The sequence below is a fragment of the Rissa tridactyla genome, chromosome 7 (assembly GCF_028500815.1).
Source record: "Rissa tridactyla isolate bRisTri1 chromosome 7, bRisTri1.patW.cur.20221130, whole genome shotgun sequence".
NCBI lineage: Eukaryota > Metazoa > Chordata > Aves > Charadriiformes > Laridae > Rissa > Rissa tridactyla.
The window spans coordinates 20,638,846-20,665,264 of record NC_071472.1 but is presented as its reverse complement, the minus strand read 5'-3'; the positions used below and the strand labels follow the sequence as shown (position 1 = coordinate 20,665,264).

At 38.9% G+C, this 26,419-nt stretch overlaps 1 protein-coding gene across 7 annotated transcripts in view; it reads left to right on the top strand.

Moving 5' to 3' along the window:
• The window catches only part of COBLL1 (cordon-bleu WH2 repeat protein like 1), a 93,108-nt gene extending 72,439 nt beyond the window's left edge, over positions 1-20,669 (top strand). For all 7 annotated transcript variants that reach the window (XM_054208866.1, XM_054208861.1, XM_054208862.1 and 4 more), the window contains 7 exons: positions 797-941; positions 1,545-1,613; positions 7,049-7,310; positions 9,730-9,815; positions 11,136-12,757; positions 13,893-14,075; positions 19,129-20,669. In XM_054208866.1, coding sequence (XP_054064841.1) covers positions 797-941; positions 1,545-1,613; positions 7,049-7,310; positions 9,730-9,815; positions 11,136-12,757; positions 13,893-14,075; positions 19,129-19,215 — 2,454 coding nt within the window. In that variant the 3' untranslated portion in view covers positions 19,216-20,669. The remainder of the gene's footprint in view (positions 1-796; positions 942-1,544; positions 1,614-7,048; positions 7,311-9,729; positions 9,816-11,135; positions 12,758-13,892; positions 14,076-19,128) is intronic.
• The last annotated feature ends 5,750 nt before the right edge of the window (positions 20,670-26,419 follow it).

The following is a 26,419-nucleotide window of genomic DNA, read 5'->3' as shown; positions in this document are numbered from 1 at the left end:
TCTTCTTGAGACACAGAATATATTTTAAAAACAATTTCAAATACAATTGGACTGCTATATCATAAAACTATGAAGTCTTCAGTAGGCAGCCTTTATCCTTTTTTTAAATGGTTTCGATTATTTGTGAATTAGGAAAATTTTTTGTCTTTTGCTACAATAACGAGGACGTTATTACAATTTAACATCAGTAGGTATTATAATTATTGCTATTACAACTTACTACAATTTAACTTCAGTATTATGATTATAAGACAGTTTTACTTTCCATGATAAGTTTTGAAAGCTGGCATTCAAAAAATTTCTATAAAAGTTCAGGTATTTCAAGTAGAGAAACAAAATCCTAATAATTGTGTATACAGCCCATTTAAGACTGCTGTTCAAGGAATGGAGAAGGAAACATTGCGTCGTGTCATTGCAGTGGGGTATAGTTGAAGCTTCTTTCCGCAGTGATTTTTAGCTACTTTTAGAAAAGAATTATTTGGGGTTTGTAGAATAGCCTTCGGGCATAAAAGAATTCAAATTCTCTTTCATAGTATATGTAACAACTGATTTTATTTTACTGCTGTATCTTGTACCTCTGTGAATATATTCAATTACTCTAGAAAAAATTTTTTTTTTTTTTTGAAAACTACTCCTTGGAGGAATTAAGATGAGAAACATATGTTTGGTAATAGGTATATACTCTCTCTTTCCCAAACGTATATTATAAATACTTTTGGAGAATAATTACTAGAGCTATTTTGCTGTCTTTCTTTGATTGCTGATAATTTTCTTCTTCCCCTGCCTCCCTTCCTAGGCCCCTCTGGGATTGGTACGGAAAGGTTCTCTGCCGCTCAGTGACACCGCTTCTGTGAACTCCTCTCTACGGAGGATGAAGCGCAAAGCACCCTCTCCACCCTCTAGAGCACCAGAAGATCAAAGTGAAAGCAGTAATGAGACTGGTAATCTTTTTATGCTGTTTAATTGGGAGGCAACAGAAAGTATGGCAATTTGGTTAAACTTTAAGGAAATACAACCTTAGGAGACAGGAACTTCAAGTAAAAAAATGAGTGCCGAACGTCTTCGGATTGTAAGGAGCGGTAATGCTGCTTTGAGATTGGCTCATGTAGTGTGAGAAAGTAGGCAGGTTCTAGGGCACGCAGATCAGAAAAAAAGCAGAAAATACCAAATTCATTACAGTTAGGTTAACTATAGCAATTGTGTTTGTGTTAATCAGATGGACAGCTTGGCGTGGGGAGAAAAGATTAGCTTCTCTGGATCAGAGAGGGAATGGACTGAGAAGAAGAATTTTAGAGAAAGTTTTATATTGTTCTTTTGTAATTCTTCTGTTTGAACAAAAATTCCGTTCCCATTGGTTCCAAAATACCTGAGAGTTGAGATGAAAATATCTGGGAAATGTGACAATGAGCACTGGGTGCTTACGAGAAGGTGCATTTTTTTGAAGAACTTGTCAGTCTGTAAGATCACAGTTTAACATTTTATCTAGAACTTTTCTTGGTGCAGAAATTGAGAGACAAAAAAGCTTGTTACTTGACTTTTTGCAGTAAGAGAGTCAACAGAATCAGCCTCTACTAAAGCGGAAGAAAGAGCCACTGAAATGCAGTCTGAAACAGGTTGGTTCTTTTTCCAAATGCATTGATAAAATCTACTTCAAGCAAGCTATGATAATTCACAGTAATAAATTATTGTATTATAGATGTGTTGTAAGTATAGAACTAACTTTAATGCTTCAGATCAATTAACTTTTCCTTTTGAAGTACAAAGATGGTTTTCTAACATAAAGATGTTTTACCTTTACTGTCCACAGAAATACATGTTGTATTTTGTACTGATCTCTGTGCTTTACATCTAATAAACTAAACATTATCCCTGTTTTCCCTCCTCGTTCACAAGTCGTAGACAAGAACAAGCCAGAACTTCTGTGATTTTTGTGTATCTCATAACAAGCCTTTCAAAAGCCAAAGCCTAGTCTTGTTTTCAGAACCCTGCCTTGTGCTGCCCACGGCCTGCATAACCAAGGGGTAGGAGCAAATCTGTGCCCGTCTTCCTGTTTGCATCTCAACAGCCTTTGAAAACAGAAGTTGTAAATATAAACTGTATGCAGAGATACTTGTTTATACATTAAATTAAATAATTTGTTGGGTGCTGTGGAAAAGATGTGTTACGTAAAAGTATACTGTTTAAAATACAATTCTTTAGCTGCTGAACATAATACTTTTTTAATTTATGCAGTTTGTACTATTAAGTACTGTTGCTTGTAAGCATCAGACTGTAGGGTTCAGATTACAAGATACAGCATCTAAGAGTCTTCTGAAATTTATAAAAGCTTTTAGAGTAATCAATGCAGTCTGGAAAAATCACTCTTCAGTGTATTTCACTAAGAATGAAATACATAAGCACTGAGCCTGTGGAGTGCCACTGGCATTATATGAGGCTAAACACCCAGTTTCTGTGCTAGTTGACAGGAGCTCTTAAGTCGTTTTCCAGCTGTTTTATGTGGGTTGCCAACCAGGTTGGTTGCAGTGGTAAAACACAAACGTACCACAAGAGCTGAAAAAGCCACCTGCCATCCTAGGTCTCTGGCAAAGGGGGTGGGGGGTGGGAATCGGTAATCAGTAAATTTGGACTTGGTTTGTGTTTAGGGCAATTTATGTAAATTGTCAGAAAAGACCTTTAATAGAAAGAACATGTAGCTTAATAAATAGGAAGTGTGAACCTATACTGTGCAGTCTGAGGTTGAAGAGGAAACGAAGCTGCAACCTTTCCTTTTCCTAGCTGTTGCAGCAGATGAAGGAGGGTAGTCATTCCTCAGGGAATGGCTGTTAGTGATGTTTATTAGTACTTAATTTTCTGCGTTGAAAACTGTGTTTATCTACATGTGAGGCGTCTAAGATGATGAGTGAAGTTATCATACTATGATTTAGAAGGTTTTTGTTTTATTTAGCTTGTTTCTATTTTAAGATTGTAGATCCATGCTAGAATTTCGGCATTTCCCATCACTGTGATGTCCGAGTCCTGCATGGATAAACAGCCCTGAACTTCATAGAAACGGCTTGTTTGCTTTTCCATAGATTTAGGAACCTCTGCTTGAGGCATTTGAGTTTTGTAATGAAATATTTTAATTTAAGCTGTAATGGAAAGAAATAGAAGAAAAATGTAATCATCTTCGCTGGACTTAGAACAGTCTGTGTTGAGCACTGGGATTTACCTCTGCAGTTAGCGACAGTCTTTGTTCTCTAGTTCTGCTGCTGCTGTCTTCATGCAATGTCCTTTGCTGAAGACTTAATGCAATGCGTTTGGTTTTTTTTTTTTTTTTTCAAATGCAGAGACAAGTCACATGGCACAGCTTCATTGCCCTTTTTTTTTTTTTTTCTTTTTCTTATGGGATACTGCTGCTTTTTGGTGAAATCTGAAACCGTCCTGAGTCCTATGTGTAAAAGGTCCTTTTAGCAAAGCCCATTGTGCTGTGAGAACCAATATTCACCTGCAGCAAAATCAATTGCAGTACACTTGTCCTATTCCTAGTCGGAAAATTATGCACACTTGGGTTTTGTTTTAAATGGATAAAATAGTTCAATATCTCTTTAGTTGCTAAATTGGACGTAATTTTAACTTTACATAAACTCGGTAGTTCCTTCCAGTTGGATTAATACTGCTTTGATTGTCAGGCTTCTGGAAGCATTGTGGGGTTTAGCTCAGCGGTGACTGGCATTCCCAAAGTAGTTCTGTTGTGCGTTGCTGCTTTAGCAAATAAGCCAAAAAAAAAGTTAAGCCGCAAATACAGAGTTACCTTCTGCCCCGTAATGAACCATTACAAATGTTCAATATGGTATCTAAGTAGTGCATAACTAACAGACACGTGTACATTAAGTGGAACTGTGCTATAGAATTTGGAATAGGCAACATTTCTGTTGTGAAATGACAGTTTTTCCATGGTGTAAAAACAGACTGTACCTTGACAAAAGTAGTTTGAAGGCATACATCTACTAGAATAAACATTGACAGAGAATTAATTTGAACATTTGGGATTATAAACAACAACTTTTTTTCTCAATTATGATTTTTGTTCCTCTTCCCAAAGTTTAATTAATGCTCAGTCTTTTTTTCTAGGGAAGAGGGTGAAATGATGTTTAAAAGAAATCATTTAAAAATTACAGATTTTTTTAATAATTTCCCATCAAACAAATCCCTTGATATCATCTTCTTGGTTACAGTATCTCTTAAGAAACTTGTTAAGGACTATAGAGTCAAGAGCAAAAACACTGGCAGATTTGCATGATGTAGTCGGGCTTTCTGGCTTTGGTGCTGGCAAGACTAATGGCTCAGAGCAGTGTCAGCCTGTTCGCTGCTGTGCAAAGAGTATTCTCACTGACCCAAAAGGAGTCTTGCAGTTGGTATGTCAGTCCTCTTATCAGGTATGTCTTCACAATGTCATCCTGTAGGTTTTAACAGTGTTCTTTTAGGGCTGATTAAAACCCGGTGACTAATGTTCATGGAGAATAAGTTATACACAGACAAAAATGCAATTTATATTATATATGGACTTACACATAGAGTATATAAGCAATAAGGCAACAGTATGTAGCTAGTATTGCCATAAGTACTTCCTAGTGGTATGTTGCATATCAAAACTCTTAAACTGAGGGTTTGGAAACAAGTCATAAAATCGGAACTGTTCCTGTGGGGAGTTAACTGCATGGTGTAAGTGAAGGATGGCTGTTAAATGTTCTATCACATGCACTCAGACTTGATTCTGCTGCAGTGATGGCCCAGGTCTGGAATGAGATCCAGTAACAGATGAAAACCCCCAAGTTGAAATTAGCTTCAAGCAAGGCTGGTATTATGCTGACAAATGAAGTAGAGCACTTTGGAAAAAGTGTGAGGGTCGTTTTTGTTTGGTATCCTGCATTTGTAGGTCAGGTTAGCCCACTCCGAAGCTCGGAAGGGTTCCTAGCTCAGCAAAGGACAGACTTTCACATAGCAGGAATGTCAGCAATGTCTCCTACCAACCCAAGCTAAGTTTCCATCCCATCAGTATAGATACAACTCAGCCTTTGTTATACTTCTCTCCAGAGGAAAAGCAACAGAGATGACAGCAGTGCCTGGGCACAAAGCCATTGCAACTCCAGAATGCTTCCATTTGTCTTGTCAGAAGTCCTGGCTGTGCTTTGTTGTATAATTCAGGTTTCCACAGAGTATTTAGATTGAAGGTCTTAGTCTTTGTTCCTTCAGCTGCTGATGGCTCAGGCCCATAATAGTTCTCATCCGTGAAGGAGACAGTGATCTTGAGAGATGGTTGTGGGCTGTGGAATAGTCTCAGCAGGTTGGGGTGTGGGGGAAGGAAGAGAAGGCCCTTACTAATAGTAAATTCTTAAGGAGTCTTCTTAATACCAGTGTGGCATATTGGTATGTACCTGTGCTTAAATCACATGGAAGGAGCCCTCCTGCGCTACTTTGCAGTCATGCCCCTCTTTCCGTGGGGATCTAAATCACCTCTGCATTCAGAGCTATGACACATGTTGACCACATTACTTAACATGTAACTACAAAATACAAAAATACCGTACACAATACAAAAAGCTAGAATTAAATAGTAAAATGTTTGGCTTTTGTAGTTGCTCTGTAACTGTGAATGAGTAACTTTGGTATTACTGAACTCTAAACTAGTGACCCTATTGGAAAAGTCAAAGTTTCTGTTCTGTACCGAGACTCTTCCCGATATCTACAGTCCTCTCATGTTTCTATAACATTGTACTTCTCTAGAAGTACTGGAAGCATTGTAGGATACCAGTCTGTACCAAAAGAAGTGAATCTAAGATTTTTTTCATACTCTGGGATCTGTTACTTTCCAGTATTGCTTGTTTTAAGCCAGTATTTTGTTTTCATTGTTAGCCTTGGTTTACGCTTAGAAATTTACTAATACAACTTAGAAAAGTCTGAAACCTAATTGCCCAAGTGCAAGGCCCGTGCCTAACAGGTATTGGTGTGTGCAGAGCTGGCAGGTATACCCTGGGCAGGTCAGGCAGAGCGCGCTGCTTATAGGGCTACAGTTGTTGCCTGTAGCCTTCCATGGCACCATATTGCGCTATATAGACAGAATTACTCTTGTCTTTATGTTATAGAACACAAGTTGCAAAGCCAAGACGTTAATTGTATGGTTTACTTACTAATATTTGAAAAATGTGAATCATCGTCTTGTTGTAGGAAGAGTACTGGCAGGGAGTGAAGCTAGAGATGGTTAGTCCCTCTGAAAATCAAAATAAGTGGATTTATTAGTTTAACTTCAGGTATGCTGAATTATGTGCGTTCTAATCCAGTAACTAAACCTTTTAGTTCAACTATGCTTTAGCTGAAAATTTATACCATTTTTATGGATTAACATTTTCCTATGTACTTTATTTTTGTCCACTTCTACTGTAATACAGGGTACTGCGCAAGATACATATAACTATGTTTTAATACACAGGATAATTATGGGAAATTTTTGATGGTGAGCAAACTTGTTCAAACCGTGGGCAAAATTGAGATTTGGTTTACTCTTTAGTCTGTGTGTGATGTGGGTATGTCAGAGATAAAAGGATATCTGATCTAAAGGAACGTGTGTTTTAAACCTCGTTGGAGAGCTAATGGAAGTATTAAGAAATCTGGGTAAAATAAACTGCCTCCGTGAAATTTCGGATTATTATATTGTTAACTATATTTTGATCTGTCCTAATCCAGTACTTGTGTTAAACAAGGAAAACGTTATGCAGTTACAGAAACGGACAGTGGCATGGTGATGAGTGTATTCTCACATGTAAAAAGAGAGAATTGGAAAGAACTAGAAAATACTGTGAAGTTAAAACTCTGAATTAATTGTGGGGTTTTTTGGGTAGTTGTTCCCCCCCCCCGAATATGAAGAAAAGTCTCCTGAGTTTTCCTTCGAATTACTTAGTCTGATTTCACAGTCCCTGTGTATCTATACCCTGCATTGAGGTTTGTGGGTTGTTTCATTTTGTTCTTTTTTTTTTTTTTTTCTTTCTTTTCCCCCCTCTTTCTGAGAATGTAGTTGTAAGGAGCACAGAATACAACCTGGAAGAAATTGATGAAAGGGAAGAAATGAGCGTGCAACAGACAGAGGACAGTGAAAGTGCAAATACCCCTCTCGGGACAGCAGGAGCGGTTCCTGCAGCCTTGAGCTCCGCTGAGCTACCACTGGAAACCGAAAAAAATAATCGTGCTTCATCAGCTCCAGTTCCTGGCAGTGTTTCTGTAGACAACTCGCAAAGCTTCAAGGAAGAAAAACAAGAAAATATGAGCACAGATGGCAAGTAAGTACGTTTTGTGACAAAGAAAGGAGCATTGGGGAGGGAATGGGGGAGGCAAATAAAACGTAGAGTGCTGTTTCATTGTGGAGCACAGAATAGAGAATTGTGAGAGAGGAATGAGCTTAATATGCTTAGCTTTCATCGTAGAACTCTTCTGTGCACAGTAATTCATGCAGCTTTTCAGCAAAAATGACAGTGTTCTGCAGGCTATTCTGTTTAAGCCTCACTTTCCTTACTACTCAAACAGCTGGACCCCAGAAAAGCTGAACCTGTCTCTAAAATACCCAGCGTATTTGCTAGAGCAATATGCTGCAAAAAAAAATAAATTGAATTGATTAGTTAAATGAAAATGTACAAATTCATTCTTACAGTTGGGGAAAACCAGGTAGATCAGCCATTTCTGTTCTGAGCACAGTTATCTGTTGCTTGTGTATTTGATTTGGTTTTAATTTTTCTTTTGTCTTTTCCTTATGTGCTAGCCAGTTGTCTTGACCTGTCTCGATCCATCTGCTCTCAGGAAAACAAGTTAATTCTTCCTTTTTAAAGAATAAACACATTAGTTTTCTTAACTGCTCTTTTTCCCTTCTGGTGATGCTGTACCTTTGCCCTTCAGCATGTTTGTTAAACTACCTGACTCAGCAGGTTTCCAACATGAGTTAGTGCCTGCTTGAAATAAATGTTGATTGTCCAGAGAAGTCCCATTGTGTTAATGTAATTCACTATTTCTCTGTTCCCTGGGGCAACTAAACTGGCTACTGTTCCCAATTTAAATTGAAAGAACTATTTCAATTATTGTACTGAAGCCAAAATGCAGCCAAGAGCTTTCAAGGTAGTATGGAGAGCTTTGACTTGTTTTTCAAGGGTCTTTTTTGTCAGTCCAAGGCCAAAGGGGGCTTTGCAAAAATCTCTGGTGCTCTGTCCTGACAAATACTGTGCCAGTTGCTTGGGTGTGTCTGCTCTGTGAGGGGCTACGAGGAGGAGGATCAGCCTAATGTTATTTTTAAGTTGTCTTGAACTTGCAAATTACCAGGCTTGTGTTATTGGGTCAGTGTAGCCAATTGTCCGGGGGTGTTTCTTTTTTCCCCCGCTAACTTGTAATAGCCTTTCATGGCCTATAATTCTGGTGAGTATCATTATCATTTGATATTTCAGATCTTTTATATAAGAACTAGTTACTTTGAGGAAACGTGTTTTAATCAAACCAGGGATACGTGTAATATTCCAGTCAAACCCCTGATTTCTATAATGATATTCTGTGGTGTTCTGTGGCTCTTGGGTTTTGTTTTTTTAAAACAGTTCAGCCTGTTGTGAATACTTGTAGTTCGGTCAGCTGTGTTCAAGGGAATGGAGATAAGCAAGAGTACAGAGTGCAGGACTGAGCTTTAACTTTCTTCCAATGATAATTTTGAGAGCATATGCTCCTGGTCAGTGGTTTATTGGACACTTACCGTATACTTTGGACTGTACAAGCAACATGAGGATGGATGGTTATTGAGAAATTTGTAATTTTAAATGATTCAAAGCAGATGTTTCCACTTAAGGCACTGATTCCTGACAACTAATACATTTGAAGTGGCAAATGAATTGGAATCTTCATAATGCCAGTATCTGTAACTACAGAAAATGCAAGTATCTTAAACAGAGATGTAAGTTTGAAGTTCTAATAATGTTTTTAAAAGAGAAATTTTTAAGTATTTTGGCCTTTTTCATTTACCTTTTTAAGTCAAGTACTTAATATTCCCCAAAAAAAGATGAGGGGGTTTTGCAGCATTTGTGCGGTTCTCTTGTCCACCGTGATCTGAGAACAGGAATTGTATGCGTTTGCAAAATGTTTAGTATGCAAGTAACATGCTTGATGCCTATTTCTTTGTTGTTCTCAAGACATTTCTCCAAAGGGACAGAAAAGTTTTCATTACTGTGTTGAAAAGTCCGTACTGCTCAGTTCATGCGTTCATATGCAGTTGGTGTCTCATGCAGCTTCCTCTGCATCATGTTGGGGTGAAAATCAAGGATACGTTTTAAATATCGGGGGTGTCAGAACGCTTCACGCTAGGAACACTGTTACACAAATGATAAACCATCACCTTTGTGGCTGCGCTGAAACTGAGTTGTTACTGGGAAGGGGCTTGTTCAAACTGCAGGAGTAAACAAAAGGAGGGGAAGAAAGGAAAGGAAAACTGATCATCTGCTTACACAGAGGAGAGTGAAGCTGCATGTCATTTCGGTAAAATAGCATAGCAGCGTTTCCTCTTGTTTTTAAAAAAACAAAATAATCTATTCTCTTGAGTACTCCAGTGTTTGGCAGAGTGATTCTATTTTGTCCATCTGTGTTTGGAGAATGTTGCCAGTTCTCTTGCATCGTTTCTTGTGTTTACTGAAATGAATGATACCAGCATATTTAATGAACTGTTGTGCTTTGCAGAGGACTACAGACTAACATGAGCAGCGAGCAAGCTGCATTTGAAAAAGACAGGAAGCTCAGAATTTTGGATCAAAATAAAAACGACGGTGAGTAGTTCCCACTCATTTTTAATACTGCAAAACAAGGCTGAAGAGAACTTCTCTGTTCCTGTCAAAAAAAAAAAAGAAAAAAGAAAATACAGTCAACTCTTGAATTGCTATCATCCGATTATTTTTTTTATACTTTCTCCTGCTCTGGTGTATCCTCTTTGAGATGAGGTGACAAGAATTGACTGCAGTTTTGTTTTTTTAGCTTTTCATTTTTAATATTTTTTTTTTTTTAATTACTTCCTATAGCAGTAGTCAAGTCTGCACCACACTGTTGTAGGGCAGTACGGGTGGAAAGGCCATCGGTTGTTCTTTGCTTCTGAAATTAGCATGAGTTTTTTGCATGAAAATGCAAATATTTTTAAATACAAATAGAACAAAGTGATACGCTGATTTGAAAAGAAATGACGACATCCTGTGCATCTAACGGATCATAAATTTTTCTGTGGATTTAGTGACCTGACTAATTTATTTCACCCTTTTGTGGCACTGATTTTCAGATCTATATACTAGGCCTTCCATAATCTTTTATATTCAGTATACCTCTGTTTATAAATCATAACAACATACTGCGTGAGTCCTGTTTATATGTGACATAAGTTTTATAACATACTTGAAATTAGGGGAAACTTTCGTCTGTCCTTTTTTTTTTTTCCCAAAATACCACCCCACATTATTTTTCCTAAAGAATTCAGTTTTTCCCAATATTGTATTTAAAACAATTTGACTGAAATATTCCTGTGTTTTGGAGAGATCTACATGTGTTTAGTCCAGGGGCAGAAAATGGAATTATTAGACCTGCTAAACAGTTGGAAAAATAGAGTTGGAAAATTGTATTTGTCCATATGTTTTCCAGTTGTTCTCCTGTACAAATACATAAGGTATAGTTGACAAATAACATTTGTAATATTAAAACTAAAGATCAGAAGCCACAAAAGCGTGGAACTAAATAAAAATTGTATCTAACTTAATATTCAATAGTCCTTGAGCTCTTGAGTCACTGATGCCTATATAATCAACTGAAATTCATTAGCACTTTTTAAATGATTCTAGAATAGATTTTTCTATTAAGTTGATGCATGGCACCAGTAGCTTGTTAATTAAGGAAGAATACCTGAGTTAGAATACTATTATTTGGCAATATTAGTAAAATATATCTTTAAATAGCCTTTAAAAGTAAGTGTTAAGGAAAACTTTAATACCAGTGAGGAGCCAGTTCTTGTAGTTAACTACATTGGATGTGGGGCTTCATGATGTAAGGGGGAAGGTGGAATCCTTTTGGTATTTGTATTAATTTTGGAATCTCTCTTTAACTTAAAGATCACAGTGATACAAAATTCCTTCCAACAACAGAAGAAGGGAAAGAACTTCAGACAGCCGAAATTAAAACAGTAGATTTTAGAGAAAATAAGAAGCTTGAAGCTGACAGACTATCAAACTGCCAGGCATGTAAAAATGACCTCTCTGTAAGTCATAGGACTTATCCTCAACTGATTCCAGAAAAGCAAGATCAGAAAACAAATCAAACCAGCTTGGACACAGTAAAAACTCAGGATGTTGCAATCCAGACAGGTCCATTGGATAGCAGTTTGGGAAGGACTACACAAAAAGAAATTATTGTTCCTCAAGATTGTGAATCATCCACATTCGGAGGACTGGTCCCAAAACACAATACAGATACAAACAACCCCCTTCTTCAAGTGATGCACGGAATACAAGAGGATGAAGATACTTCAACAGAACAAAAACTTGAGAAACAAGAAGTTACCCATGAAAAAGTAATTCCCATGAAAGATCAGAGTGACATTTGTGTAAACGGCAGTAATTTTGCTTCACCAGAAACAACTGCAAAAACTCCAGATGGCTCTCCTGTAAAAGCTTACCCTCTTTATAGACAGGACACCAAACCTAAGCCCAAACCCGCTAATGAAATTACAAGAGATTACATACCAAAAATTGGAATGACTACTTATAAAATAGTGCCTCCAAAATCCTTAGAAATAATGAAGAGCTGGGAGTCAGAAATTCCATCAAATTATAAGGATCAAGAGGTATCTACTTTGGAAAACTCTCTGAAGCGTGAAGACCCCAGAGAATTCATAGTGCAAGCTGAAATTCCTCATCTTCCAAAAAGTGTGGGTCATTTACAGACTGGTTCACAAAATGAACCTGCAGCGGCAAATGATCTGCTGCACAGAGCGAACAGCATTTCTGAACGTGTTGTGACGTCTGGAGCTGAGATTACTACTGAGAGCAATCGGACGGAAACAGTGTCTTCCAAACAGCGTGTCCCTCTGGTGCTGAGCTTGGGTAATACAAGTGCTTCTTCTGAGACTCAGGACAAGTCAAATGCATTAAGTCCTACAACAAAGCCTAGCTCTTTTTATCTGCAGATGCAACGAAGAGCTTCAAGTCATTATGTGACATCTGCAGTTGCCAGAAGTACCATTTGTGCTCCTAATTCCATTCAAAATGAATCTAAAAATACAGAGATGGGAAAAAACATCTCATCACCTGATCCACCTTCTTTACCTTTACATAAAACAAGTACTTCCTGTCCTTCAGCAAATTATGAAAAAGTTGATGATGGAAAAAAAATTGAATCCTCCACTTCTGTTCAAACCAATAAACCTTCAAGTTTTCCCTCCTGTCCATCAGCACCATTGAACCTAAGAACTCTAAGAAATTTTGCAGTTCCAAAGCCGTATTCCAGTTCGAGACCATCTCCTTTTGCTCTTGCTGTCTCATCCGCAGTCAAAAGGTCACAATCATTCAATAAGACACGTACAATCACTAGCCAGGCACCGAGAGAGGAATTCCCTGCGGAACTCTCCTCTGCCTCTTCGACAGCTGAATTCCCCTCAGCTACCTCTGTGCCTCGAGTGAACAACCCTTCCTTACAGACCGTAACAGTGGGGTCACAAAATAGTCCAATGGATGAGGTAAGCTTTATTTCTAACATTGGTTGACTGTTGATCCACTGTCATCTAGTGTGATTAGTCTAGAGGCTCGTTTCTGAACTTCTCCCTGATCAGAAAGAGCTGTATTCATACAGTGGTAAACACCTCGTGGTGTCCAGCAGTAGCACAGCATCATAATGACATACAGGATTACAGGGAATGTTAAAGTGAAAAAGCCTCATTCAAATTATTGGAAATAATTATTTCTTGCCATAATTAGCATCCCCTACTTCGAAGAACAGTAAATTCATAGAATCATAGAACACCATGTTGGAAGGGACTTCAAGGATCATCTGGTCCAACCTTTCTTGGCAAAAGCACGGTCTAGACAAGATGGCCCAGCAGCCTGTCCAGCTGAATCTTAACAGTGTCCAATGATGAGGAATCCACCACTTCTCTGGGGAGATTCTCACAATGAGATCAGCCACTGGAATAAATTTTCCTCTTGTGTCTAATTGGAATCTCCCCAGGAGTAACTTCTACCCATCACCCCTTGTTTTTTCCATGTGATTCCTTGTGAAAAGGGAGTCTCCATCTTCTTTGTAGCCACGCTTTAAATACCGGAACATGGTGATAAGGTCTCCCCTAAACCCTCTTTTCTCAGGGCTGAACAAAGCAAATTCTCTCAGCCTTTTCCCATATGCAGGCTTCTCAGGCCTTTGATCATCTTGGTGACCCTTCTCTGGACCCTCTCCAGCCTGTCCACATCTTTTCTGTATAGCAGGGACAAAAACTGAACACAAATTAAATAGAATCATTTATACTGTGTATATGTATTTTTATGTTCGGAGTACTTATGATTTGTCCTTTATGGTTCCGTGTGTTGATTTCTTAAATTTAATTCTGAGCAGTGTGATCAGTTTGGCTTCAAGTGATCATGGCACAAACAATCCCCCCTTGAACGGGGGGATAAAATTTTGCCAGCATAGTTAGCTGAGGGAGAAACTATGTGCTGTAGTGGAAATGTGGCTGATCTCTGAAATACTCAATGATGCAAACGCTACAACAGTGGCAGTTTGCTATGCAACCTTGTGCCAGTTGACTTAGTTTTCCATTTATGACTAATTCATGTTAAAAGGTGTTGTTTGGCTTTTCCTCCCACTTCCTTCCTTTATAGAAAGGCACCAATGTGAATAGTGAGCAGAAGAGTCAGGCGCAGTCAGGTGCTTCCACTGACCACCCACCCCCTGTCACTAAGAAACAAACCGCGATGACATTCCAGCGTTCTGACCCAGAACAGATCCACCAGAGCTTGCTGGCTGCCATCCGCTCTGGAGAAGCTGCTGCCAAATTGAAAAGGGTGAGTTTTCATCATTGCATCCATAACAATGAACTCGTGGTACTTCCTTCAAAATTACCATATTAATGCCTGACACTGAACGCAGTTAGCTTTGGCACAAAGTGCTGCTGGGAGGTCTCTTAACCGTGGGAAGGGAGGTGGGGAAGAGAGTTTGGTTTTGCAGAATAAACTGGTGAATGCATGTGCAAAGCTGCTTATGTCCATATTTTCAAATGGTACACATCCAATCAGAAAGATTCCTGAAATGAATTAGAAATCTCTACGTTATCAATTAAGTATCTCTTTCATAAAATCAGGAATATAGTCAATTATTTGTTTGTGTTTAGATGGTTTGAAGTGGTATGGTTGCAGACACATTCTAGCAGCTTCACCCTAGACCCGCAGTAGCTGCAGTCTTTTGCAGGCAGGAAACACAGAAGTTCTGAAGATTGTATTTTTCTATTTATTAGGCTCTATCAGGTCCTTAATTCTTCTCGCATATACTTCAAACCTCCTGCTGCTGTTTGGTATCATTAGTAAGATATTTCTCAATGTTTTGTCAACGGCCCTGGTAGGACTGTCCCCCACCCTCTCAGGTTAAAACTGTGGCTTAATTTTTCTTTCCCCTCAAATTCACCTGTACTTCTCTCATTGGGTAAAGTATTGCACACTTTAAAAATCTATATTGTTTTAAATGTGTAACCAGACAATTTAATGGTAGTCTGACACAAAGCTTTCTTGACCCAGCATTAGTATTTTGCATTCTGTATAGAGGAATAATTTCTCATTGCAGAAGGTTAAAGAAATCCAGTAGTTTTTGTTTCTCTTCCCTTTTCCACTTGAAACTTGAAAGACGCAAATGATGTGTAGTGGGCGGATGTGAGGGGTCTCTTTTTGTTTTTATGGAAGTCTTTGATTCCCTAGGGTCAAAATCTGCCAGTGGATGGTCAGATATTAGAACATTCCATTTCATGTGTAAGGCTTTGTTTCAGTGTAGTGCTGCAACAGCCTCTCTGAGACTTGCAGAACTCCCATCATTTCTTCATTGAATGGGAAGATTCAGTTTCCTGGAAAGGTTACAATCACGCTCAAGTAGTTTTTGACCTCTAGTCAGTAAAAGTGGTACATAATGCACCGGAGTATTACTTCTAACTCCATGTCGCTAACCACAGCCGCTTCAAAACCAGGAGAAGATTAAGCAAATGCTGTACTCTTCAGAGTCACTTAGGGGTCAAATCTATCCGTTCAACCAGAAATATTATATAGATTTTGTTTGCATGTATTTTTATTAAGGTGTTTTTTTTTTCCTTCCAATGCATAATTACATTCTGAACTTCATTTATTTTGCATAGTGTGTGAACTGTGTTTTATGATTCTATGGGAAATATGCATAGGCATGGCTGTTGGCACAGTAGCTTGTAACTGTTTTAAAAAATAAAATTCATAATGTGCCTTTCAAAATTCAAGAAGTCTATTTCTACTAGAAAGAAAACAAAGAAAAACTTCATTATGTGGTTATTCATTCTTTTCTAATAGAAATGTTCTTGGGGTACATTTGACCCATATAGTCTTTCTCAGTCTAGGTACAAGAATGGCATGGCGAAAAAGAGATGATGATTCAAAGTCCCCTTCCCCTCCCGTCCCTTTCTCTGCTGTGGGTGGGAGATGTTCTTTCTCAGTATCGTATCTGTTGAGGCTGGGGTGAGACGAGGGCTATACTTTTTAAGGAAAAACTATAATAACGAAGATGCTGTAAGCATAAAGAAAAGCATTCTGCAACACAGAAACCTGAAACGGGCTTCAAAAAAAAAAACCAACCCCGAAGCGCGCGCGCGCACACACACACACACACACACACACACACACACACACACACACACAAAATGCAAAGAAGAACCCACTGAAATTTTGCCAAACATAAAATTGTACACGCTGTTCTTTTCGCTCTTACCCAGAACACGCATGCTGTGGTACAGGTGTGTCTGACAGCACAAAGAGAGGGGTTTTGGCCTATGGCAAATTTAATGAAAACATGGTCTCATTTGATGTTTAACGTGGAGCATTGGCAGTAGTAGGACAGAGAAGGAAGCATTTCATATCAATAACTTATTAGCACCCAAAAGCGACTTCCAATATTGAAAGGACTTTTTAAATGCATGCACCTCCTAGCTTCCACTCTCGTGCTGCACCCAGTAAAAGGAGCAATAACCTGATCCATTTGAATTGTGAAAGAGGCTTGTCAGGTGCTTACTTCTCTTTTTACTGCTTACCATACTTCCCCTTCTTTCAGCTCTGTGAGGGAATCGTTAAAAAAATAAAATGCTGGCACCACTGGCCAAATTCTTTATTTTTGTCCCATTTTACTTAATATGTTGTGAGTATGCAATGCTGAGATCTGTGGCCTTTTGTATTGCTGGTTCTTTCTGTTCAGTAGGGCCCTCAGTAATTACTAACCTAAAATGGGTCAAGTGAGGTTTCTTTTTAACCATTTTTCTCTTCAGAATGTTTTCATTGTGCTTAGTAAACTGTGTGCTGTGCTGTGTGGTTCACGTGGCTGTGGAGCCTCCACAGCTCCCATTAACTCCAGTTGGAGTTGTTGGTTTATGCAACTCCCCTGAAAACCAGGTCTTTGCTATCTATCCTAGAAGTTATAGTTTGCTCCTGATAGCAGAAACATTACCATGGTATAAGGAAGCGTTAGAAGCTTTTGTTAGAGGTCATGTCTATTCAATATTTAATAAAAAGTGTTTGGTTTAGTGATGTTTTTTTCAAGTATTTCTTTGCAACCAGGTCTGGAGAGGGACTAAAACTTATGCCCATTTTGAATAGTTATACACAGAATTTTTAGATAGGATGAAAGACGAGCCGACAGGGAAGAAGGCCGGCCTGGCTAAATAGAGAGCTTTGGCTGGACCTCAGGAAAAAAAGGAAGGCTTACATTCTCTGGAAAAGGGGCTTAGCAACTTATGAGGATTATCAAGATATAACAAAGCTATGCAGGGGGAAGATTAGAAGGGCTAAAGCTCAATCAGAACTTAGCTTGGCCACTGCAGTTAAAGATAACAAGAAGAGATTTTTCCAGTATATCAACAGAAAAAGGAAAACTAGGGAAAATATAGGTCCACTGATGAATGAGACGGGTGCCCTAGTGGTGGAAGACACAGAGAAGGCAGAGTTACTGAATGCCTTCTTTTCTTCGGTCTTCACTGATAAAGCCGTCCCTCACGCATCCCATACCCTGGAGGCAAGGGGGAAGGTCTGGAGAGAGGAAGATTTTCCCTTAGTTGAGGAGGACCGGGTCAGAGACCACTTGGCCAAGCTGGACATTCATAAATCCATGGGCCCTGACGGGATGCACCCGCGAGTGCTGAGAGAGCTGGCAGATGTTATCGCTAGACCACTCTCCATTGTCTTTGCAAGGTCATGGGGAACAGGAGAGGTGCCTGAGGACTGGAGGAAGGCTAACGTCACTCCAATCTTCAAAAAAGGCAAGAAGGAGGACCCAGGGAACTACAGGCCGGTTAGTCTCACCTCTGTCCCTGGGAAGGTAATGGAGCGACTCATTCTGGATGTCGTCTCCAAACACATAGAGGAACAGGAAGTTATTGGAAGTGGTCAGCATGGATTTACCAAGGGCAAATCATGCCTGACCAATCTGATAGCTTTCTATGATGTTATAACGGGTTGGCTGGATGAGGGGAGAGCCGTAGATGTCATCTACCTTGACCTTAGCAAGGCTTTTGACACTGTCTCCCATAACATCCTCATTAGGAAGCTGAGGAAGTATGGGCTAGACGAGGTGACAGTGAGGTGGATCGAGAGCTGGCTGAGTGACAGAACCCAGAGGGTTGTGATCAGCGGCACAGAGTCCAGTTGGAGGCCTGTAACGAGTGGTGTCCCTCAGGGGTCAATACTTGGACCAATTTTGTTCAATATATTCATTAATGACCTAGATGAGGGGACAGAGTGTATCCTCCGCAAGTTTGCTGATGATACCAAGCTGGGAGGGGTGGCCGACACTCCAGAGGGCCGTGCTGCCATCCAGCGTGACCTGGACAGGCTGGAGAGCTGGGCAGAGAAGAACCTAATGAGGTTCAACAAAAGCAAGTGTAGGGTCCTGCACCTGGGAAGGAAGAATGCCAAACACCAGTATAGGTTAGGGGCAGACATGCTGGGAAGCAGCTCTGAGGAGAAGGACCTGGGGGTCCTGGTAGACAGCAAATTATCCATGAGCCAGCAGTGTGCCCTTGTCGCCAAGAAGGCCAATGGCATCCTGGGCTGCATAGGGAAGACTGTGGCCAGTAGGTCGAGGGAGGTCATTCTCCCGCTCTACTCTGCACTGGTGAGGCCACAACTGGAGTACTGTGTCCAGTTCTGGGCTCCCCAGTTCAAGAGGGACAGGGAACTACTGGAGCGAGTCCAGCGAAGGGCAACCAAGATGATTGTGGGACTGGAGCACCTCCCTTATGAGGAAAGGCTGAAAGAGCTGGGACTCTTTAGCCTGGAGAAGAGAAGGTTGAGGGGGGACCTGATTAATGTTTACAAGTACCTAAAGGGTGGGTTTAAGGAGGACGGAGCCAGGCTCTTTTCAATGGTTCCCAGCGACAGGACAAGGGGCAATGGGCACCAGCTAGAACATAGGAAGTTCCGTTCAAATACACGGAAAAACTTCTTTACAGTGAGGGTGACAGAGCACTGGAACAGGCTGCCCAGGGAGGGTGTGGAGTCCCCTTCTCTGGAGATTTTCAAGACCCGCCTGGATGCAGCCCTGAGGGATGTGCTTTAGGCAACCCTGCTCTAGCAGGGGAGTTGGACTAGATGATCTCTAGAGGTCCCTTCCAACTCTGAAGATTCCGTGATTCCGTGAAATACGTGTTTAAGTAATTTCTTACATTTCCACTTTTGTAGCATGTGTGCTTTGTTCAGAAATCATATAGTAGGTCTTCCATTGCCATGAGAAAAATGCTGACTGAAGTAACGGTATTTCTGTTTCCTTGAAGTAATACTGTGTAACAAGTATCTGAAAAGTTAATATTTCTTTTTTTTTTTTTTTTTTTTTTCCCTCTGGCTCCAGGTTGGTCCTCCATCAAACACCATATCTCTCAATGGAAGAGCCAGGCTTACTCATTTGTGTTCCACAGAAGCAAAAGCTAATCACTAGATACCATACCAAATATTTTGCACTTTACTACTGCTTCATAGGCCAATTTAGTACTAACTGCAAATTTTTGAAAGTGTAAATGCAAGTATATGTTAATATATTTTTGTCAATTGTTATAGGAATTTCAAGTGGGGTCCTTTGATGCCTTGGAAAGATTATTAGAATATGTAAATTATGGTAATATTTTGCCTTTTTCTCTTTATAAAGCTGACTATGCTGCTAAAAAGGTTTAAGAGAAGGTGCAGATGAGCTTTGCTTATGTTAAAATGAGATTCAAAAATTCTTAATTTTAGCCTTCAAAACTGAACAATATGTAGCACTATGCTGAAGTTAGATTTAAAACAATCTAAGAATTTTAGAGCAATAATTTTCAATTGTGTGTTACTTTAACAGACTGTATGAATTTAAATCTACCACATGCTGCCTCCATATTACTTTGTTAAATTAAATTTGTAATTAGTAGAAAATCTTAATTATATGCAATACTTTGTTGCTCTTTAAAAAAAACAGATGGTTTCGTTCCTTCAGCTGAGAGTAGTTGGGATAAGTATTTTGATTTTTTTTTTTTTAAATCTCCTTTAATTTTTTCCTGGTAGCACACACACACAAAAAATTGGGACATAAATTATTGGAAATTTTTGTACTACTAAAACTTTTCTTAACAGTAGCACTACATGACGTTTCTCATCTACTCTTTGACTACCTGTATATAGTATTTACCTAGCACTCAGATAAGCAATACTTTTTGTGAACTAGATATATTTTAAAGTAGTCATCAGCATATAGTCACTTACTGATAAAATGCAAATTCCAGTTTTGATACTTAATGAAATAGAAGAATTTTTTTTTTCACTGGAAGTATGATTAAAGAGTGAACTACTTTGGACTTACTCATGTAAAATATTTTAATCTTAAAACAGCATGATAACACAGTTACAAAGCATTCTTATGTCTGAGAGCGTCTATTTATAGATTAAGCATTAAATACCAAAATGGGAGTATATATTAAAAGAAAATGCTTCGTATTCTATTTTATGTATTTTCCATTTCTTGTCAAGGTTATACCTTTTGGGGAGAGGGGTGGAAATGTGATCACACTCGTGATGAAATAGCTAGATTATGGATGCTTGCAGCAAGTGCTGGGGTATTTGCCATATTAAAATATTTTCTTGCTGGACTTGATTTAAATAAAAAGAATTGTATTTAGTTTCTATTCTTTAACAATATATTTATTTTGTACTTTAGAGACATTCCGTAATGCTGTTTCAGAAACTGATCTATATGTGCATTTCAAAGGGTTATTAATGGTTTGCTGCCAGGTTTTTGTGCAATAATCTCAAAGAGGTCTCATTACTTTTTTAGCACAGAGTCAATTATTGATTACAAATAACAGTGTTAACTTAATGCTGAAATCCTTCAAGGAACGTTTTAGTAAATAAAAATTCATAAAGAAAGCTGATGAACATTTGTTCACTGCTGTTCTCTCATGTTTTCTCTCCTGTATCTTAGTCCCCTGTCAAAGTGTATTACCACTTCTTTCTCCACCTTGTTCTTGCCTCCAGTCAAGGGCTAATTCCAAGGGTGGGGGGAACCCACGCGGTAGTTGAAAAGATCTCTTTCAGCATCTGATTGCAAAAGAACGCTTCATCCTTCACTTGAAAATGGTGAGATAGAAGAGGTAGGTTTGTTTTTTCCTAGTTTCTAACGGGGGACAGTTTCTTGAGGGACAGACTTGGAAATTGTAACTCTCCCAGGATTCTAGTGTGAAATGTGAAGTCCGTGTTTTCAGCGTTCCTGTACAAACGCTGATCTGTCACTGCCACAGAGAGGTTGCGCTGCAAAAGGAACCCCCTTGTTTGTACTTTGGGTGGGAGGGGGTTACATGTTTTTTCTCAAACCTTTGTATTCTCTGCCAAGGCGACTAAAGTTATTTCATAGGACTAATTTAATCTCCATCTGTGGTAACACAAGTCTACGTGACAGTTCACTATTTCAACGAAATCAGTGGAGTCCAATTAGTCTGTTTTGGGGGAAAGATCAAACAACCTTGCTTTCTTGTTGTTTTCTTAGGTTTTGCCTACAGAACTATACTACTGTGCATTCCTTAGTCCCATATGTTAAAAATACATTGCCCTTTTATGTGAACTCCTGAAGGCAAACATCTTACGTAACAGAGATTAAAACTAAACCTTGCTTGAATTTTAGGATTTCTTGTCTTTGTAACTGAACTTGCTTGATAATGAACTGAAATGTCTACACACAATAGTACTGTGAAACTCTTTAATGAGATTTTCTGTTACTAGCTGGCAGTATTGTTTAGCAACTTTGTCTTTTTCCCCTTCTTCTGACGTATATATTTAAGACATTTTTAAATCTTGCTATTGTACATCATCTAGAGACTCATTTTATTCTTATACTCTTGTATTAAATTCTACCAGAAAAACTCCTGTTGATGAACTTGATGTGTTTATTCATTTTTCAACAAGAAAACATTTCTGCTTGAGTAATGAGTAAGTGTTTCTAGCAACTGCAAGACCAAGTTAGACAGCAGTAAATTTTTTGATGTGGGTGCCTTAGCAGGAAACCAGGAAAATAACCTGGTTTTTGGCTCAAGAATACTTACAGTTTGGGTGTCCTGTACTCCAAATGTTTTCCAGCAGAAGGCACCTAGTTATGCCATATCACTCACAATCCCCTTGCTGCTTTGGAATGGCAGTCAAAATGTTTAGGGAAGGAAAGTCAGGATATTGCTGCTTAGAATCCTGTTTTAATACACAGTTGTTGAGAAGGTTGAAAGAATTCTGTTAAATAGAAACAAAGAAAAGATGCTGTTGAGTTAGTGGGGTTTACATCCTTGAATGTAACGCTTGGCCGGAGAGCATCTATCAGGTGTTGGACAACTACAGTTAGATTGAAGAATAACTTAAATCACTAAGTTGATGGGTTGGTAGCCAAGCAAATAGAGCTCGTCGCAGAAGGGACAGTGTGTCTTAATTGTCTATGTCCATGTTAACAGAGTGTGAAGCTGAAGTTAAAACAGTGTGTTTGGGTTGGAGCTGCCATCTTCACAGGCATAGCACCTGTTTCTGGGTGCTGTGAATGGTCTGAGGTTCTGGAGCTGCAGTGGTCTGTTCAGCTTGGTTGCTGACAGGAAAGCTGAATCCAAAACATCGATTGTTCTAGACGGATTTCTTGTGAAGTCTATCCGATAATTAAGTAAAGCTGTAGCAATATCAGTGGAAGTGCTTCACAACATATAATGAATGCTTTCTGTGTGGATTATTTTATACAGTCCAATTGAAAACCACAGGTAAAGTGGATATTTTCTTTTCTTTGCAATTTCTGATTGGGTAGCTGTGTGAGAGGGAAGGTGTCCTTGTTAAAATGACATGAAATTTGCAAGTAACAGGATACTATTAAAAAATACATCCTTTTGTTTGTCTTCCTTACAAGAACTGTGTGTCATGGTAACTAACACAGAAACTCTCTGTCAATCCATTGCAATGTCTTGCACATGAAGTTGCAGTATTTTTTGTCAGCTATTCCTGCTCGTTAATACAAGCACCTAACACCTTAACATTTTTGGTGCGTATGCATCTTCAAGGAGCTGATTTGGAAGAGATGTGTAGTTTTCTCTTTTTAACTGTATTAAACCTCACATTCACATAACTACAACAGTTCCCCTCCCTCCATCACCCTGGAAAGACTACTGAAACTGTTAATGGACTTAGTTATCCCTAAATTATTCAAGACGCTTAAGAGAATAACATTAATGGGAGAGGGAAGGAGAGGGAATGACGTAGAGAAAAAGGAGTTCTGTTTTTCTTTGTTTGGAGAATCACCGCTTGTGTGAGTACAGGCAGAAGGATATTTCTGATCCTCCCCTGTTTAATGCACAACAGAGTAACCTTCTACAGGCAAATTATCAGTTGAGGAATGATGCCAGTACCTCCCCAGTGGAAGATTTTGAATGAATTTAGTATTCTTCATCGATGTCTTACAATAGGAAGTGCTGCTTCTCCCCCTACCTTTCATGTTCTGTGTTTTCTGTTCTGGCTTCAGGGTTCTACAAATATTATACCATTTTGGAACTTGTAGGTACAAGCCAGAAACTAAAGGCTTAACTCTGAAAGCCTGATAACTTGTGATCATGTAATCAGTACCATGTTGAAAATGCAATTCTGTGCAGGACAGGCATTGTTCCACACTCGCTAATGTAGCAGTGAAAGAAAATCTCTTAGTGTTGGGAAAGGGAGAAACAACTCTATTTGAAAAGGACACTAAAACTATTAGGAAATTTTAAGTACATCTATTGGTAATCGCTATTTCAGAGTGACTGTGCGTGTGTAACTTAGGGCCTGCAAATAACAAGGGCTGTGTCATCTCCAGCAGAAATAGATATAACTACAGTGCCAAAAACAATCCAAAAGAGTTGGATTTGGATGGAAGTTGCTAATTCCTTTGTGAACTTCTCAAACTTTGAGAACTGTCTTTTGCCAATAACATACTATAGCCAATGGGATTATACACAAATGACAGTGACATTTACTAGTTACCAGTTTGTGATTGTATAATGAGTGTATTTTTAGTAGCGGTTTTGTTGATATCAGCTGCTACATGTGAAGAACAACTGTCTCCTGTTTCAACAATGATCTGCTTGGCGATTTCTAAAGCATTTGTTTCCGTGAGTGCATGGGCATTCCCAGACAAAGCTTACAAGAGGAGTTCAGGGGTAGGGTGGGAAGCTAATTCTTAGGTTCCTCCTTAGTCATTTGAATACTCCTCAGAGCAACTGGTAAAATAGATGAAGAGGCTGAAGAAAAACTTATTCAATCAGAGTGGAAGACTAGGCTTTTCTGAAGAACACACTCTAGTCTTGTCTTACATGAAATATAAGTTGGTATTGCTTTGTTATTCTAATTGATAGTGGCCCAACTCTCTCAGTAAAAAGTGGGCATCAAGAGGTGGGGGAGGTTGGGGTGAGGGAGGGAAAGCTTCGAGATCAATGTAGTTGAACTCCTCCAGAAAAAAACCCACAACTTGCTGATGGACCATTCCTTTGTTCCTTCCATTGGAGAGAATAAACTGCAACACCTACAATTTAAGGCCTTTATCTTTGATTTCACAAGATTGGCATGGTTCTTCATAGTATACCTGACCATGTGCTGTGTATTAATTAAATATCATATTCCCTTAGCTATTTAGTGGCAAAAATAAACACCTGCCACACGAGTCCAACTCAAATGATTCCGTAATAAAAAATGGAGATAGATCAACATGTGGAATATTCAAAAGCATTCACATAGCTACTAAATACTCACAGATTTAATCTTATGATTTGTCCACAGTTCTCTGCAGCTGTGGTATCTAGTTGCATCAGGTGATGTGAATTGTAAATCCGTAAAAGTCTCCTATAGCTCAGTTTACTGTGAAGATGAGAATTGCCATTGTGCCAAGAAATGCTCACTCAATATTCTACCAGTCTTCGAAGTTTCAAGTTAAACTTTAAAATAAAGCAATTGTCAGTATAAGGCGTTCTGCTTCTGCTGTTGCCGTGCTCAGAGAACGTCAAAGCAATGGGGCATCACTTTTTTTATAGTATGAAGTCTATTTGGATTTTTTCATCTGAATTTCATATTGAACGTAAATGTTGAACAAATGTTCAATTGTTAAAATGTTTTAACATCTTCTAAGTGTGAAGGATCCCCAGATGTTTAACAGTATATAATTAGGTGGACCTGTTCACTTTATTCATTAATAAATGGCAAAATACTGTCACTTAAGGTATACAGTGTCTTTGATTAAAGGCATTCCCTTATTAAATGGACTAGAGCGGGACCTGAGGATGTCTATACTGTGTCAGTGATTCTTGAACTATTAAGCTGTTCCTGTTTTAGTAGTCATGGCTCCTTTACAGCTGTTTGTGGTCATTTTTAAGATGTAAATTCAAGCCTGTTCTGATTTATGAATGGGAACATTGTGTGCTGCTGACACTAATGCAAGAGTAAGTGCTGCTCTGTTACTTGCATAAGGAAGTCAACATTATTAACATGAAAGAAATCAATTAACCATTAAAGCAACTTCCCACAGAAAATATGTTTAGTCATTATTTACAGTCTGTATGTGAATTGAGATCTAACTTGATTACAAATTACAAGTTTGATGCAGAGATTGTTGCATGAGGTTATATAGTATTACCACTGCATAGGATTAGATGGTCACAGTGGCGCCTTATTATCATGTGGGTACCAGATACCTGAATTCCTACAGGTAACAATGGAAAAACACAGAAAATTGTGTTAATTTTGACGTAAACTGATACAGAAGCACGGAGGAGAAAACATAGAACATAGTGATGTATTGTAAATAGTGAGGTTTAATTGAAAAGACAAAACATCAAATCACGTGAGTACTTTAAAGAAGTCTCCAGCTGACGGTTTTTTGTTCAAATAAGGATTGGAATGGTTGAAATACTGAAACTGAAGTTTGTGAATAATTGTTTTGTACTGATCGGTCAGGTGTAGACTCGCATTAAAGTGTTGTAGAACAGTCTTTTGCAAGTGTCAAAGAAAGTTGGGTGTGGAGAATATAGTTACTTAGAATACAGTATGGCTGGAGAGCTGATGTTTCCACCTCTGCAGAATTGACTTTGTCATGTCTAGTGACTGAAGAGAGCTCTTAGTCCTCCTTTTGTGCCCACTTTTGTATAAATAATCAAATTTTAATGCAGCAGGGTTTTCTAGTACTGTTTACCAATCTGTAATACAGTAAGTCAAAAAGCAAAATACCAGCTACAAATAATGCAGCACCCTCTCCTGTACCACACCAGAGGGTAATCGCGCTTGTTTAAAGTCTTCCCTCTGAGTGCTAAGCAGGGCTGACCTTGCGTAGCCTGTGATATTTGGTATCATCATAGCCAGAGCAACAAGAACACACTACAGTACAGTACATACAAGGAAATCTTTGCAAGTGACAGACTAGTTAAAAGAATGGGAATGTTAAAGAATGGTCTTGCGTATGTGATAATGAACATCCAGAGGAGTAAAGGAGTTAAAGAATACAATCAGCTCAGGGCCAGGAGAGAATTAAGTCCACGGAACCCGCAGTTGCAGCAGCTGTTAAAGAATAAATCTGGCCAACAGCGGCTGTTTGCAAGTACTAGTGTACTAGTGCTGGTGTACATTAACCACTAGGCTACTTACTA